The sequence below is a fragment of the Aegilops tauschii genome, chromosome 3, assembly GCF_002575655.3.
Source record: "Aegilops tauschii subsp. strangulata cultivar AL8/78 chromosome 3, Aet v6.0, whole genome shotgun sequence".
Classification (NCBI taxonomy): Eukaryota; Viridiplantae; Streptophyta; class Magnoliopsida; order Poales; family Poaceae; genus Aegilops; species Aegilops tauschii.
The window spans coordinates 317,163,350-317,180,232 of NC_053037.3; the positions used below are offsets into that span (position 1 = coordinate 317,163,350).

General features: G+C 45.7%; 1 protein-coding gene across 2 annotated transcripts; it reads left to right on the forward strand.

Moving 5' to 3' along the window:
• Nucleotides 1-5,060: 5,060 nt before the first annotated feature.
• Nucleotides 5,061-13,423, forward strand: LOC109745566 (SCY1-like protein 2 A). Of its 2 annotated transcripts, XR_002228584.4 has the most exons (15): nucleotides 5,080-5,773; nucleotides 6,605-6,709; nucleotides 7,301-7,411; nucleotides 7,914-8,096; nucleotides 8,218-8,344; nucleotides 8,492-8,553; nucleotides 8,743-8,829; nucleotides 9,388-9,474; nucleotides 9,917-10,030; nucleotides 10,223-10,351; nucleotides 10,581-10,643; nucleotides 11,324-11,485; nucleotides 11,592-11,710; nucleotides 11,795-13,053; nucleotides 13,149-13,423. XR_002228584.4 is itself a non-coding variant. In XM_020304690.4 (14 exons), exons 1-14 carry the CDS (start codon nucleotides 5,282-5,284, stop codon nucleotides 12,855-12,857), a joined length of 2,904 nt encoding a protein of 967 aa, XP_020160279.1. In that variant the 5' UTR covers nucleotides 5,061-5,281; the 3' UTR covers nucleotides 12,858-13,423. The 2 variants fall into 2 exon arrangements, 1 of the variants encoding a protein (XP_020160279.1); XM_020304690.4 differs by having other exon boundaries at nucleotides 5,061-5,773; nucleotides 11,795-13,423.
• The last annotated feature ends 3,460 nt before the right edge of the window (nucleotides 13,424-16,883 follow it).

Genomic DNA, 16,883 nt, shown 5'->3' on the forward strand with positions numbered 1-16,883 from the left:
GCAACAGAGGCAAATGAGACCTTGCTTCTGAGGGCATGAACGTATTGCATGAAGGCGCTACTTGTAAATTGGGTGCCATTGTCAGTGATGACTCTGGCGGGTATTCTGAAACGGCACACCAATCCTTTCAAGAACTTGATAGTTGACTGTGCGGTCACCTTCCTCATGGGCTCCACTTTCGGCCACTTTGTAAACTTGTCGATGGCAATGTACAAGAATTCAAAGCCCCCGGTAGCACGGGGAAAGGGGCCCAAGATGTCGAGCCCCCAAACCGAAAATGGCCATGACAAAGGGATCGTCTAGAGAGCTTGAGCACGCTGATGGATATTCTTGGAGTGGAACTGGCAGGCTTCACATCTGGTGACTAGCTCAATTGCATGTTGGAGGGCCATAGGCCAGTAGAAACCTTGCCGGAAAGCTTTTCCAACCAGGGTCCTTGATCCAATATGGGAGCCGCACATGCCTTTGTGTATCTCTGCCAACATGTCCTTCCCTTCTTCCTGGCAAATGCACTTCAATTTCACGTCGTTGGGCCTCCTTCTGTATAGCGTGTTGTTAACGAACTGATACATGTTGGCCCTCTGGGCTGCTCTTTTAGCTTCTTCTTGCTCTTCGGGAAGTTCTCCTGTTTTGAGGTAATGGACTATGTGTCGTGCCCAAGTTGGAGCCTGGGGCTCGACAACAAGGATCAGCGGCACCTCCTCGTTCACGGGAGCACATGCCTCAACCGCAAAGACTGGTAGTTCGGCGGGAGGGTGCTGCTCACCGAGCGGAGGGGAGTTGTTCCCGCCAAGCCCTCTGGCCACGGCCCCCGCGCTGGCTGTCGCGGAGGGGACTGCACCGTAGGAGTGGCCCCTTCGGTACGACCAGTGGCTCGAGCCGTTGTCGGCGCCTGTGAAGGCCATGGCGGGCTTGCTCGCTATGATCGTCCCGCCTCAGCGAAACCAATCAAGCTCTGAATGGTGGCTCTCCACTCATCCATTTGATCGGCCACTGGCGGAAATCTCAACAGGAGTTGGGCCCGCGCTATGGCTTCCGAAGCGGTGCTTTGCATAGATGACGACACAGATCTTGACGTCGCCTGGCTTCTGATGGTGCCGGTAGTGGCGGCGTCGTGTTCTTGTTGCCACAAGCCGATCGCCAGGGTGGCGTGGCGACAAGGTAGATGCGCTTGGGGATTGCTGACCCATTCGGCGCATTGTCTTGGTTAACTTGCCCTGGGGATGGCGCGAGCCCCGTGGTCGCACCCGTAGCAGGGGCAGCTAGAGGGTTGCGATTCGCACCAGAGCGAGCGCCATCCCTGCGGTTGCGTCCTTCAATGAGGTGGAGGGGCGGATATGGAATGTTCTCCCCACCCGCATCTTGTGGAGCATGGCCGCTAGGATGCTGTTGACGCTGTCCTCCCCCGGCGCCTTCTGCACCCGCTTCGGCCGCAGGGGGAACGATGATGGCGGCGCCGCCTGCGCCGGCCACGTCCCCCGCGGCGCCCACGTCCCCGTGCGTCCCCATAGCCCCCATGGCATCAGTGGCAGCATGCGTGGGGGCCTTCGAGGTGGACAGGTGAGCCGTAGCGCCGGACTTTTTCTTGGGTTGTAATCAAATCGGAAGTTGTTGATTGCTTCTAAGAAAGCTCTTGTAGAACTGAATGAAAAGAATAAGAACATGAACAAAGTTGAAGAAAAGTATACCTCGATGTATATTCAAATTAATTAGAGAAGTGTGCAAATCCACACCAAACTTTATTCGTGTTTACCCCCATCGTACTCTTCAATAACCTGAAACACCTAGATATAAAATCCACACGGCATGCCAGGAAGTAAAAAACACATAACCTATAAAAGTTATTTACTTGTAGACATATTGGAAAGCACCCAAAATTCTCAATTCCTCATGTGTTGCTTTATCCCCTAGAATTCTGAGAGCATCCGTACAACTTTTCCAAACCACCAAACTCCAAGTCTTTGTAACCCGCACCCATAAATCAATGAGCATTGTCATCAGTTGTATCCGATGAAGAGGGGTCTATCTAAAGAACAAATTTAAATAGAGCAGGTGGCTCCTCCAAAACTTGAAACATAATTGACTTGGTGGGTGCCCTAATGAGCAAAAGTAGTCCTTATATGGAATTCACAGCTAGCAACATACCAGAGATGGAGACGGATAAATCTCATTGCAGGGGGTGGCGACGGAGGGCTGCACTGGTGACAACCTTGACAACATCAAGCAGCGGTGAACTCGGCGAGTGCAGCAACATGGGCCATGCTATCCCACCCGTAAGGGTGCTGGCGAGAAGCAACATGCCTCCTCTCTGTGACCTCCACCACTTGTAGTGTCCACCTCTCTTCCCTATCACCGTTTGACGACCATGTCGTCCGTTCCCAACTGACCTCCGGGAACCCTCCTTTCTTAAAGCTGCCTAACTCTAGCAGTTCCCCTAAAACATCTCCCCTACATCTTCAAGCTTGCTTTTACAGAAGGGGTGGGGGTAGGTTGTTCAAGCTATTCTTCAAGATCGACATGTTGTACTCCACTCTGTTTGAAGACTCTACATAGGATAGCAAGAAAACAACAATCAGTACGAATGACAGCAGGATAATCATACAAGAGCAAGCACAGGTAGCAACATCATTTGAAGCCCTCTCTCAATCATTACAAATAACAACAGCTCAACCTCAATCAGAGAACACAAAGAGCAGCTGAAAGCACAAATAGACTCTCTATCTACCTAATTCGACTTTGAATATATCAACCATTTCTTCCCGAATCTCACAATCATCTCACTCCAAATCTCTCATCACTCAACATAGACCACACACATGTTTGCGCAGCCCTAGCACGTGTGTTTGCCGCCAAGCCATAACACCACCACCCCACCTTACACTGCACTTCTGCCGGCCCGCTTCGCCCACCGTCCACCATGCATCTTCCTCAGCCGCGGCGCCTCCAATGGCGAAGAAAAATAAAAGGGTTTGTTGCGGAGAAGTGGAGGCGACGCCGTAGCTTAGGCCTAGGGCTCACCGAGGAGGTCGCCCCGGGCTAGGGTTCAGACCAATTGCTACGCGGCGGCGAGCAATCGGATGAGGTAAGAGAGGCGTGGACGGGTCAGTGACGGCGGCGCTAGTGGGGAAGCTGGTATTGGAGGCGGCAGAGTGCACGGGAGAGAAGGGAGAGGCGCGTGCGAAGCGCTCGCGTGTTTTTTCCCACGATGTAAAGCAACGAAGCACATGCTGACAGCTAGGCCCACAAACGACCCTCAAAGCCTCGAGCCATCACATGCGGTGATTTCCTGGGAGCTTAGTAACTGTATCAATGCCATGGAGGAATAGAAAAGTCAGGATTGTCTAAACATTCATGGATGCTTTAGTTTAGTGTAACCACAAAAGAGTACTCACACACCAATTCTTATCACGGGTGGATGACCGCTTGCTCCACTCCCCAACATTATCTTCATCTCCCACATATACCTTTTTTAACCATGGACAACTTAAGATTTTTTTGCATAAAATTTCGACAAATTTGAGAACAACATTCCATAAATTTAGACTTTCAAAACAGTTGTAGACCGTTAGAAAGTACATGCATAAAATCTTCGTCAATATAATCTTGAACTTCAAAATCCCCACTGCACTCAAATCTATGAAAGGATTCAGAAAATGTATCTCATACTTCTTTCTGCTTTGAAAGGTCGAGCATGGTGATGAGAAAAGACACCCTTCCCGGACTTCTCAAAAGCGAGCACTCTAGGTGTGTGCTTTCTAGATGACAAAGGAAGGAAAGGTGGAGGAGACACGACGACCACGATAGATAAGGACAAAGGCCGTGATGAGAGAGGCGGGACAACATGTCTCATCTTGCACATGAGGGCGGCGACATGGCACAATTTCCCTCGTGTGACCCTATGCAGAGCGCGATGATGTGATTATCAGTTGCTCCAATGGAGAGGCGTGACAGACTAACATGAATATCATGACGGGTGGGATCTACCAATTTGTTGTTGCCATTGTGCTTCATTTTAGATACCAATTTATCGCAAAGACATCAATAAGAGATACTTTAAGAAGAGGATAGTGTTCCTTCCGTTCACTGTTATAAGACGCTCAAACTTTTGTTCTGAATCCGATGTATATATGCGTATTTTAGTGTGTTTGTTCACTTACTTCAATCTGTATATAGTTCATATTGAAATCCAAAGCATCTTATAATTCAGACGCAAGGAGTAGTACTTTTCACCTTTTTCAAACCATATCAGTCAGTTTTTCCGAATGATGAGTGTTCATGGTAGTCATATTTTCTACAACTTCATAATTATCAGTTTTTTGCGAGAACTTCATAATTATTAGTTAATTGAACATTTTTACGTGTACCTCTAAGGCTGGTCGTAATGAGAGTATCATAGGTAGTATCACACATTCCAACTAGACAAACTTAATGAGATGGCATAGAATTAAATAAAGAAAGAGATGATTGAGTATCATATCATGATACCGTACGTGTCATGCATAGCAAAAAATGAAGTCATCTATGATATTGTGCACTATAGATACTAGTATTATACTACTAGCAAGATGCCCATGCGTTGCACGGAACATCAAGATGCATTTGTATGAGTAGTTTATCTTGTGGGAGAAAAGGATGAACGAGGGAATGCCTTATTTGCAAATATGGAGAGGGGTGTGGGTATCTTTTTGCAAAATTGCCATAGTTTCCTTCCTATCCGTCAGATATAAATCGGATGACCTATATTGCAGGATGGCAAGAACACTATCCTCACCAACTCTGTTTTTCATAAGAGTATAGATTATATGATACTCGCTGTTACAACCAGCCTAACTTGCAAAATAACGGCGTTCCTAATTGTTCACACTTCTAAGCGTAAAAAAGGAAAATTGTTGATACTTCCACGTTCGTAAATTAGTTAACTGCATTGACCAGACACCTCGACCTGACTGTGTTAAATGAAAATCCGGCCTCCACCGGATCCCAACCTTTCATCCTTTCAGCCAAAGGCAAACAACGGCCCAGATCAGACAAACTTTCCCCCTTCCTCTCTTCTCCTTGCCGACGAAGCATCCTCCTCGCGGTTTCTCACAGTCACATGAGTCTCGTGCCCCCAAAAAATGATTGAAATTAGAAAATCAATTAAGAATACCCGTAAATTACCAAACACGCGCTGCCACCGACCGATCGAGCCACCGACCCCCAGAAGTTCCACCAAAATTCCCCGTCGACCACAGCAGCGGAGGGGCTCCAGATCTCGCCGGCGCGGGCACCGGCGGACGAGATGTCGCTCAACATGAAGACGCTGCAGCAGGCGCTGGCCAAGGCGTCGGCGGTGATCGAGAAGACGGTGACCACCACGGTGCAGGAGGTCACGGGCCCGCGGCCGCTGCAGGACTACGAGCTGCTCGACCAGGCGGGCTCGGGCGGCCCGGGGCTCGCGTGGCGGATCTACACGGCGCGGCCGCGGGACGCGGCGGCATCCACGCCGTACCCCGTCGTCTCCGTTTGGGTGCTCGACAAGCGCGCGCTCTCCGAGGCGCGGGCGCGGGCCGGGCTCTCCAGGGCGGCGGAGGACGCGTTCCTCGACCTCGCACGCGCTGACGCCGCGCGCCTCGTGCGGCTGCGTCATCCGGGTGTGCTCCACGTCGTGCAGGCGCTGGACGAGACCAAGGCCGCCATGGCCATGGTCACTGAGCCGCTCTTCGCCTCCGTCTCCAACGCGCTCGGGTGCCTCGACAACGTGGGCAAGGTGCCCAAGGAGCTCAAGGGCATGGTACAGACATAGCACTCACGCCTTTGTTTGATCTCGATCATTCCTGGATATCTAGCTTTGGACCTTCGCAATTAAGTGGATGCTATGGAGGCTAGAGTTTGTGAAATTGACGATTTAGTTCAAGTATACTGGTAGTATCAGTGTGGGTGGGTGTGGTTACATTACTCACTGGTAGTAACTAGTGATCAGTCACCGCCAGCAAGCAAGTTGAGGTGATCAGTGTCTGTTTTCATGTAGATGAGAGTGAGAAACTGATAGTTTTGCCCAATTTGTCCATTATTTAGCACCATGGTGAATGCCCAGTGTAATCCATGATATCGAATGTGTCATTTCAGAGTGATGTATCTGCAAATTTCACCAAGTGGAATCACCTATATTTTTAGAACTTCACAACAAGCCTTTCTTCACATTAACTTCCTTTAGTGGGTTCATTCTACTGAAATCGTGTGAAGTCCTGTGGCATTTCTCCAGTCTTGTTACTTCTGCACTATTTGTAAAAATCTCGCGGCATCATTTTACCCCAGGGTGGCTCCGCCATTGACATGTGGTAGGAACATACGAGATTAACATGATTGACTTCACTAACAATAGGTTTTGGGTCAGATTGTGTTGATTTCTTCCATTATAAAATTGTTAGTTTTTCAAGTGATATTTCAGGGAGTTAGATTGCTATTGAGTAGGCTTGTCAACCAATGCACTCGTAAATATCATCTGTGGTTGGGTCCTTGTAGATTTTTTTTTTGCACGGAACTCTGTGGGGGTCAGTAGCGCATGGCAATTGGTTGGTTTTTGACTCTACTATGGTTTGCTTATTTTTCGCCTGTGTTCCAGGAAATGGGGATACTGGAGATTAAACATGGATTGCTACAAGTTGCAGAGACGTTGGATTTTCTCCATAACAATGCCCATCTTGCACATCGAGCTATATCACCTGAGGTTGCAACATAGCAGATTTCTGCGTGGTTTTATTTCCTGTAATTTTATATATTTTGTTGTGCACTCATTAGTATCCCCCGTCATTAAACTAGCTTTATTGTTCATCTGTACCATACTGTCTAGGCTGGCTGGCCATTATACCCTTCTGCTTTATACTTGCACTTAGTTACTCAACAAAATCAATTCAAACCTTCTCTAATGGTTAATACATATTATTGTCTTTATACTGATTATTTGGTAAATTTTCCGTTCTGACATCACGGTTGGTAGCACAGAGTTTAATAGTACCTGCGAATCGTCCATCCCGTAGAAGGCTTAATTTTTTTTTCCGTTTCACTACAACTGTCCCTGGCATCAGGTGTCTCCTTTCAAAATAAACGTCTATTGAGGAAATAAAAATAGTATCTTAATGCAGTACTTCACTTCTAAACCTCATTAATGCTTTAGAATAGGCTAAGTGAGGACAGTTATAAGAAACAATGGGAGCAGTTTTTAGTCTATTCTACTGCCCTTGCATGATTTTGATGTTGCTGCTTATAAGCGTGCGCATGTCTTCACTTCTATGCTACAATAACTTGGTCTCTTTTGCAGACGGTCTTTATAACTTCAAGTGGATCTTGGAAGCTTGGAGGTTTTGGTTTTGCTCTTTCTGTTGACCAAGCCACAGGTGGTTTGGCATCATCGCAGCAATTCCATTATTCGGTTAGTACTTATTGACATTGTACTTCGTAAGTAATGTAGCTGATTTGTTTTACCATTTTTGATATATTAACTAGTTGGTATCTTCTTTCTTTGAGCCATAACAGAGTATTTCTATAGAATTGTTTATTAGTATTCTTAAGTCCTGGCTATGTAGATTGCACTGGAGCACAGCACTAAATTGGACAGAAAATCTCTCTATTTATCTGCCATAGAATTTTTCCTAGTCATGAATATATATTTCCCACCAAATATGTGCTACAACTTCTGCAGTGTTGCTTAAGGTATTTGCAGATAACATGGATTTGCTTAGCTCTATAACCGCGTATATGCTGCGGTCGACAGAAATTGTCATTTAATTTGTTCTGAATGGTTTTGTGAACAGCTAAACATCCTTTGCAACTAAGCATATTCTTTGCACACTTGCTATTTTTTGATGATACTGTCGCTGTGATTAGCAAAGTAAATAAGAATCATAACCTTTTATTGCTTGATTGCTCTTTAGGACTACGATGTCGAAGACACAGCTTTACCTCTTCAACCATCTCTGAACTATACTGCACCAGAATTGGTTCGCAGTGGTGATTCTAAAGTAGGCTCTACCTGTGACATATTCAGTTTTGGATGCCTGGCTTACCACTTAGTTGCTCATAGACCACTTCTGGATTGCCATAACAATGTGAAAATGGTATGTCTTTAATCTGGCACATGCTTTGTCAAAATAGAATGTATTTAATTTGGCTCTACCTTTGACTTATGCTACGGTTGCATGTGCAGAAAATATACTGACATGTCCCCTGTTATTGCAGTATATGAATTCATTGACATATTTAACAAGTGAAGCCTTTTCTAGTATTCCTACTGATCTGGTGGCTGATTTGCGAAATATGCTATCAGTTGATGCAGCATCACGCCCTAGTGCGATGGCTTTCACAGGTAAAGTATCGATTGTGTTTTCCTTATTTGGTGCATAAGTGCTTGTAGACTGGAGTTTCTGGATGTTGTCACTAATGGTGTTAACTGCTGACAGCACTAACAGTAGGTTGAAATGCTTTTGATACATTGCCCTTTTCCTTCTTACAGGCTCTTCTTTCTTCCGGCATGATACAAGGTTGCGAGCTCTTCGTTTCCTTGACCATTTGCTTGTATGTATTTATGACTCCTTTCATTTCTCCTAGATAAGTTTAAACCTTTTGAGTTTCACTGCTATGTGTATCAAGCTTTCTTCTTTGCAACTTGAGAATCACAACTGACCAATTTAAGCTTCAGCCTTCAGTTACTTGCTAGACTGTTAGCTGCAGATGGTTCTGATGTTAATAAAATGTCCTTTTCAGGAGAGAGATAATATGCAGAAGACAGAATTTCTGAAAGCATTATCGGATATGTGGAAAGACTTTGATTCCCGAGTTCTTCGATATAAAGTATGTGCAATCCATTCTCTCTACTTTGTTTGTCAGAATTGTTCAGAGGAGCTGTAATTACGTATGTCCAATAAAAATCTTTACTTGCTCTTTCGTGCCTTTCTCAGATGCATGATAAAACTTTATTGCTTAAACGGCCATAAACTGCTCAAACTCTAAAGTTTCCATCTCAATCAAGTATCCAGCGCTCAACTTTCCTTGTGGCCTGAAGCTCCGTTCAAAACGAAAGAGCTAATTTTGAGGGCGTACTTGTTTTCTGGAAAATGTTGAGGCTGCCAACAACTAAAGGTTGTAATATGATAAACAAAGAAAAAAATGTCCACACCTCAAATTCCTGGCTCATTTCTATATTACAGAACTGAATCGGTTCATTCATTGATCCATCTGAATTCTAATTTTCTGGTTCCCTATTTCAATAAATTTGTTAATGATGTGTGATTAACTTTAATTTGCACATGGTGTTCATCTGAACCTCACTTATTCAATTAAATATACATGCATTGTAATGCTCAGTTGACAGATTTTCTTTTTGATAGCTGACTCTCATTTTCCGACCAGGTTCTTCCACCTCTTTGTGCCGAGCTACGCAACATGGTCATGCAGCAAATGATTTTGCCCATGGTTCTGACAATAGCAGAATCACAGGTACTTCTCCTAAAAAACTGTACATAGTACCATCTTTTATTTATGGATTATTGGCTAACAGCAAGATGTTATGGTTAATTAATTCTAACAACTGGCACGTAGCTCAACCTTGTATCTGCTTATCTGGCTAGTTTCTTATATCTATGTACATGTGTTGTAACCTCTCTTTCTGTGGTTTAGCTCATTCTTGATTCAACACATGCTAACCTACCAGAATTGGATTATCCCGTATGACACCTCAATTTAAAATAGCTCTTACTCCCTCCGTCCCATAATATAAGAACGTTTTTGACACTGGTGTAGTGTAAAAAATGCTCTTATATTATGATACGGAGGGAGTAGTTATTGAAAGCAATGTAATTTGAAGCTATGCCATGCTGCATTTTTTTAGTAATACCAACTTCTGAAGATCATTTTTTTCTGCCCTCTTTCTGTTCTGCAGGATAAAGATGACTTTGAGCTGTCAACATTGCCTGCTCTTGTTCCAGTATTTACTTCAGCATCAGGTGAAACTCTTCTTTTGCTTGTGAAGCGTGCCGATCTCATTATTAGCAAGGTAATTATGTATATTTATGAAGTAAACTAATTCCGATTCTTGTTTTAGCCCTGTCAGGTTTCGCTATGATTGAATGCAATGTTGATCTTGATCCCTGAAGGATCTTTACAAACTAAAGTTTAGTGGAATCTGCCATTTGTGTTTGGGACTCCTGCCGTTATTAACTTATAGTTGTTGTATCCCCCCTTGCAGGCCACAAACGAACATTTGATATCACATATCCTTCCTATGCTGGTACGGGCTTATGATGATACTGATCCCCGTCTGCAGGAAGAAGTTTTGCGACGAACAGTAACACTGTCTCGACAACTTGACATGAAGGTTAACCTTGTTTTTTTACTTGCTAAATAGAAGAACAGCCATTGAGTTTTAATTGCTCTTTCTTTTGTTCACCATCAAGGAATTATTTTTTCTAACCGATTGCTTGGATTATGTCTCAGATGATGGATGAGCTTACCAAGTTATTATATGAATAATAATCCACATTATGTGTTTATTCATTATTTTTTGCATCTACATTATGTATTCATGTATTTATTTCTTCTTGCAGCTACTGAAACAGTCTGTGCTGCCACGCGTGCATGGATTAGCTTTGAAAACTACAGTTGCTGCGGTATGCACAGTATATGATTTGATCCCAGTAATTTATTTATTGATAATCGGGTCAATATGCTTATGCAACAAACGACCATAATAATAACGCTCTTGATGAATGGCTAGGTTATATAAAATATTTGAGACTAAATTGCCGTCTTCATTCCTGTTTTAGCAGACACATTTGCACACGAAAAGGAAAATATAAAGATAAGGGCCATGACATAATGAAACATATGATTTTTCTTGTGTACAGTGTACTTATGCCCTTTGTCATGCAGCTCATTATCTGTCTTCTGCTTCGTATCTGCTCTGTTTTTAGACATTTTACCGTCATTTATTACAATATTAACAATGCTGGTTTTCTGCCCAAATTCGTAACAATGCTGTGAATAGTCCTTTCTAAGTTGCTCTGGACATTATTGATTGCTGCATTAGCAATATATAGTGATGCAGAGTTTATATTTAGTGGTGTAGGATTGCGGGGTACCGCATCTGTTGGGCCTTAGTTTACTTCACATGATTGTTCTATCACGGTACTGTTGGGCATTGCTGAATTAAGACTTATTCAATTTTTCCAAATATCTGCTGGTTGCTACTGCCTTTGAACCTCATTTTCTAGAAGGCAGCATTTTGTACCCTACATCGTTTCATAAGTGTATGTGCTTTCTTATGATCGTAAGTGCCCTGCAAATGTAGGTGCGAGTAAATGCTTTGCGCTGTTTAGGAGATCTTGTTCCATCGTTGGATAAAACAGGTATAGTAGAGATCTTGCAGACTCTTCGGCGTTGCACAGCTGTTGACCATTCTGCCCCAACCCTTATGTGCACCCTTGGAGTTGCTAATGCGATTTATAAACAGGTTACCCTTGATATGTTTGTTCACTATCGCTGAACTTCCAGCACTCCTTGCCAATTTATTTACCTTCTAGCAGTACCCTTATGTAACTAAATTCTCATTAATCCAGTGTGGTGTTGAGTTTGCTGCGGAGCATGTGGTTCCTCTAGTCTTCCCATTGCTCACGGCACAACAACTGAATGTACAGCAATTTGCCAAGTATATCCTATTTGTCAAGGATATCACAAGGTACCAGTTACTATATTCAATCAGTCAGTTGTACTCTCCATGGAGCAATTAATTTATCAACTAAACTACTGTGTGCTTCTACAGCAAGATTGAAGAGAAGCGTGGTGTGACAGTTACGGATAATGGGCATACAGAGGTAAAAGTATCGCCTTCAATCTCAAATGGGATTCATTCTAAGCCAACTTCAGGAGGCCTGGGACAAACTGGACAAATGCCAGCTGCAAAGAGCACTTCTTGGGATGAAGACTGGGGCCCTACTAAGAAAACCAGTGCCCCGCCACTCTCTTTTGATTCTAGTGCTCAAACAAAGCAACCCTCAAAAGACCCTTTTGATTTCAGTACCCAAACAAACCAACCCTCAACACTTCCCTTCGATCTTAGTACTCAAACGAAGCAGCCATTGACAGTCACTCAGGTTGCAGCGTCTACAATCCCGTCTGCACAACCACTTCCATCTCTGCAATCTCTTGCACCTAGTTCAGGACATCAAACTTCCGGTTCATGTGTTCCTGTTGACATTGAGTGGCCTCCTAGAATGAGCACATCATCTGACTTTAATGCACCATTCTCAGCTAACAAGGATAGTAAATCTGGAGGGCTGTCTAACGATGGGGTTGATGATGTTGATCCTTTTGCCGACTGGCCCCCCAAACCAAGCAGTGCAGCCAGCATTTCAGCAGTGGAGCGCCTGCCAAGCACAAATCAAAGTATTTCTGGGTTGAATACAGGGAACATGGGGTTTGGTGGTGGCAGTACTTCGCTTGGACAAATGAAAACAAACCAGGTGAGCTGGTCAGCGAAACCAAACAATACAAATATAATGGGCATGAATTCAACTGCCAGCTATTTGAACCAAGGCAACTCATCTCTGGGATATGGAAATCCAATTGGAGGACCAAGCTCAGGTCTCTCCAATGCAGCTAGTTCCATTGCAGGCCAGAGCATCAGGCAACCAAAATCTGATTTTGGTTCACTATCACAGTTATCCAGTGGCACACAGGGCCCACCCAGGCTTGCCCCTCCTCCATCTGCTGCTGTTGGAAGAGGGCGTGGTAGAAATCAAGGGCAGTCAGCCCTCTCCCGAGCATCACGGACTCCCAATTCCAATGTTTCATCAGAGCAGCCACCTTTTCTTGATTTACTGTAGCAAATACAGGGGAGTCCATGTTCTTCGTTCTGCAGACGGCACTGGATAGCTCACATCGTTCAAGCCTTGTATATGATGAGCATTACACTTTCCTGAAACATGGTTGCAGGCGATAGTGCATTTTCTTGTCAGTGGAAACTGGGTTGCCTTTGTTGTTAGCCCCAAGGAAGCTGCTTCAGGAAAGAGCCTTCCTGAGGTTAGAGAATGTATTCTTGCTTGGAGTTTTCTCGATTTCAGCATCTTTGGGGTGGTGAGGCAGCATTAATTTTATTTGTGTATATCTTTGTCCAGGCTCTGCTGTAATGTCTAGAGTTCACAAATGGTTGTGGTGATGTGAAATTTTGAATGTTGAGAATGTACCACCAGAATCTGATGGGCCTCGTGAAAGTGGAAACCCTACACGAATGTATTCATTTATGCCGGGTAGGGCCCATGTCGTGTAATTGCCAAATTTGGGCCCATCTGTACCTCTGCCTGGAAAATGTGTGTGGAGACACTTGTTAAATGCTCCACTAGTTTCTTGTATTGTGATTATTACTGTCGAAGTAAATATGCTTATTTTCGCACATTGCCATCAAAGTGAAAATGCTTATTTTGCACTTCAGTTCCCTACTAATTCTGCTTTGTTTAGAAATGTATCCCTGCATGCCCAACCAAAAATGTTAGAGTATCTACAGCTGGACCGGGCAAATCTGGTCCCTATACATTTGCAAACGTGTCCACAAACCGTGACTGAACTAGTCATCTAGCCCCATTGAATGAAAAAATGAAATTCGATTTTCAGGAAAAATTTGGGTCATACCTCAAAAGTCCCCTTCCACAACAATGTCCCTCAAAGCAAATCCTCAAATCCGTACTAATGTCATGCAATGTTAACACTCAAGCACGTAGTTCAACGCACATATATCATAGGAAGTTCATACATGTCATCGGACTAAAAAAATTAACATGTTCTACTAGTTACGAATGATATGACAATGGATGAACTTCACCCATGGCCGCCCTTGCCTTTGCTCTTGCCGTCTTCGTTGCAGAAGTAGCTGTCAAAGACACAATACGTATCAAGTCGGATCTGCTCTTGCTGGAGCTGTCCGATCCATCACCGGCCTCCTCTTTTGGGGCAGTTCGAAGAGGGAACAGACCACCCGATTTTGCTCCTTTGCAAGGGCACGCGCAATCCGGGCTTGCTGTCTTGCGGCGATGCGGGCACAAAGGGCTTCCCCGTGCCTGCCCGAGGTAGCATGCGACTCGGCCTTCGCGGCTTGCCACGCCCTCGTCCTCGCACGCTGGGCACGCTGGTGCTCCACATGTGTTGGGCCGTGCCGCGTGCTGGTGTTGACCTCGGACTCGGAGTCCTCCGCCGTGGGGGTGAGGCGCCATCACATAGGTTACACTGCCAACATGGGGATGTCGGTCTAGCGCCACGGTACCTCCAGCCAATGGTCAGCAGGTCCGGCTCTGCCGCAGTAACGTGCCTCGAGCCATGGATACCGCTGGATCCAAGTGTCATTTGCATAGCAAACCTGCCGGAGCGACTCCAACCGCGGAGCTGGGATTTACTCCTAGGACCAGCAGAGAGCTAGCCGGACGGCCAACTCCTCATCCCCGCATGGAATGAGGTCCCAGTCGATGGATCCGGAGATCTTTGACTCGGATCCACTGCGCACCATGTCAGAGAGGAGCTTGGGAGCGGATTGTGAAAGTGAAGTGTTTAGGGTTTGGTCTAGGATGCAGATAGGGATGCATATTGGTGGGGTCGGGGCGGGTCAGCATGGGCCGGATCTAACGTGTCGGACGCGCCCGGTCATCCTTATATCTGCCCCACATATGACCTGGGCATGAGGGATATCGATCAGCCTGAACGTTTGGGTTAAATTTGCCAGGTCCGGTTGAGTGACAATTTACTTTAGTGTCCGAGAGGCCGCCCGGACTTCGGGAGGACATAGGACCTCGGGTTGTAGATGCTCTTGCAACCCTAACTAGCTGTTGTTGCCCTTAAGGAGAGCGCCTTGTATTTGTATTATGTGCACCCTTTTGCAGCACTGTAAAATATTGGCTGTCTTGGTTGGCATGGCAGGAATATTTCGGTTCCATTTCTGCCACTTGGAAGAGCACCATGCAAGTTCAGACGATTGTCTGTTGAGAAGCAAGCACCATCCGCTCCCGTCACGGGACGGGAGCTCAAGTTCTCCATGTTGTTGCGGTGGTCAGCTGCATGCACGTACGATGCATTCATGGGCCGCGACCTGTGAGGCAAGGAAGACTCTGCACATTACGCACGCGACGCACAAAAACGGGAGGCTACAAAGGGGATGGATGCATCGACGGGGGCATTCGATTCCTGGGCACCCAAATCTATATTTATATCTATACTAGATGATACCTCACTCTTAGCGGCGGAAACTGGTTGCAATATATTCTAATGAGATTTTATTGTATAGAGCATAAATATTTAGATTAATAATATCATGTGATTATTCTACATTGTAAAACATTTTTCCATACATGATTGTGCATTGAGGTAGACATTTTTCCATGCAAGCATGCTTGCATTGCTAGTAGGGTGGAGCATGCAATTAAGAAAGATTGAAAAAATAATTGATGAGGCGGCATGTGTGGTGATGTGGCAGATATGCATGTTGAGATAAATAGGATAGTGTGGATCAACGCATGCATATATAGGATATCTACTCCCTTTCTTCTGATTTAGAAAGGTCATCAACCAATGTAGATTGTGAGTGGATGACACGAGTTTTGTGGATACAAAACTATCCAATAAAATATTCCTCACTTGTTCAACTCCTAAAGCAATTATTGCATTGCCCTTTCTCTCATTGGACATGCACATGATGCATGTAAAATAAGATGCATGCATGACCACTAATTCTCTTTCTCTCATCTATATAAATTAACGAAATTGCTTCATGGACAACACATTAGGCACGATCTGCGAACAATACAACGTCCCCAACAACACTAGCATCAGCTAAAAAAGGAAAATGAATGACCCCAGCATGCAGGCTCGCTGTTGGCCCTCCACGTACGAACGTGCAAAAATGTGGCATGAGACTCAATGCTCTTTGACTCAATTGGACTCAAAGTTAGCATAATATAAAGTAAATCTGAAATTTTTGGATGCATCGACGGGGGCATTCGATTCCTGGGCACCCAACCGGGCCGCCGCACGCAGGAAGGAAGAGCAGCATCAGCCGGGACGAGGGTGGGGATGGAGAACACGGCGTCCATCTAGCGGAGCCTCCGTCCATCCCTCACCCCTGATGCCGCCGTCCTTCCTCCTCCCCATCGGGGCCAGGCAGAGGAGGAGGAGCGCCGGCCACGAGCACGATGAGGAGGCGACCGGCATCACTGTGCGTCGCCCGGCCAAGGTCTTCTCCCGCTGCTCTGGGTCGCGCGCCGCCTCTGCCGCCGACAGGAGGGGGCCGCGGCAACCGCCACGCATCCTGGCGACCAGGGGCCCCCCGGCGTGGTTCCCTCAACGGAGGGATGCTTCCTCCGTCCACTGCCTGCTCCGTGCCGACACCATCAGTAGCGGCGGCGGTCGGGCTGATGCGGACTCCGCGCCACCACTGACGGCTTCGCCACGGACCGCATCGTCTCCGACCATGGCGAAAAGGCGCCCAGCGTCGTCTACAGCGGCACCCTCTTCGGCCCTGACCTAGGTGCGTGAGCTCACCGCTGTCCGCCTCGAGGTCATGTTTCCCTCTCCCTCGAGTTCAACGCGTGTGTGACCGTGTGACGGATTGCATTAGCCGTGTTGCAGTCACCGGGATGCTCATCGCGCTCGTTGGATTCGGGCTCTACAAGCTTCGATTCCCAAGTGTAAGACTTTTTATGTTGTGCATACACAAATCTGCACTTCTGAATTCAATCTGGCTGTAGTTGACAGCAGTGGGCATAACAATAGCATAACAGTATGGATATGCTATGTAGGTCATGAAATGTATCAAAATCGGTCTTCCAGAGATCATACTGCTGGTAGCTCTTTCCCAGGTACATGCATCATCA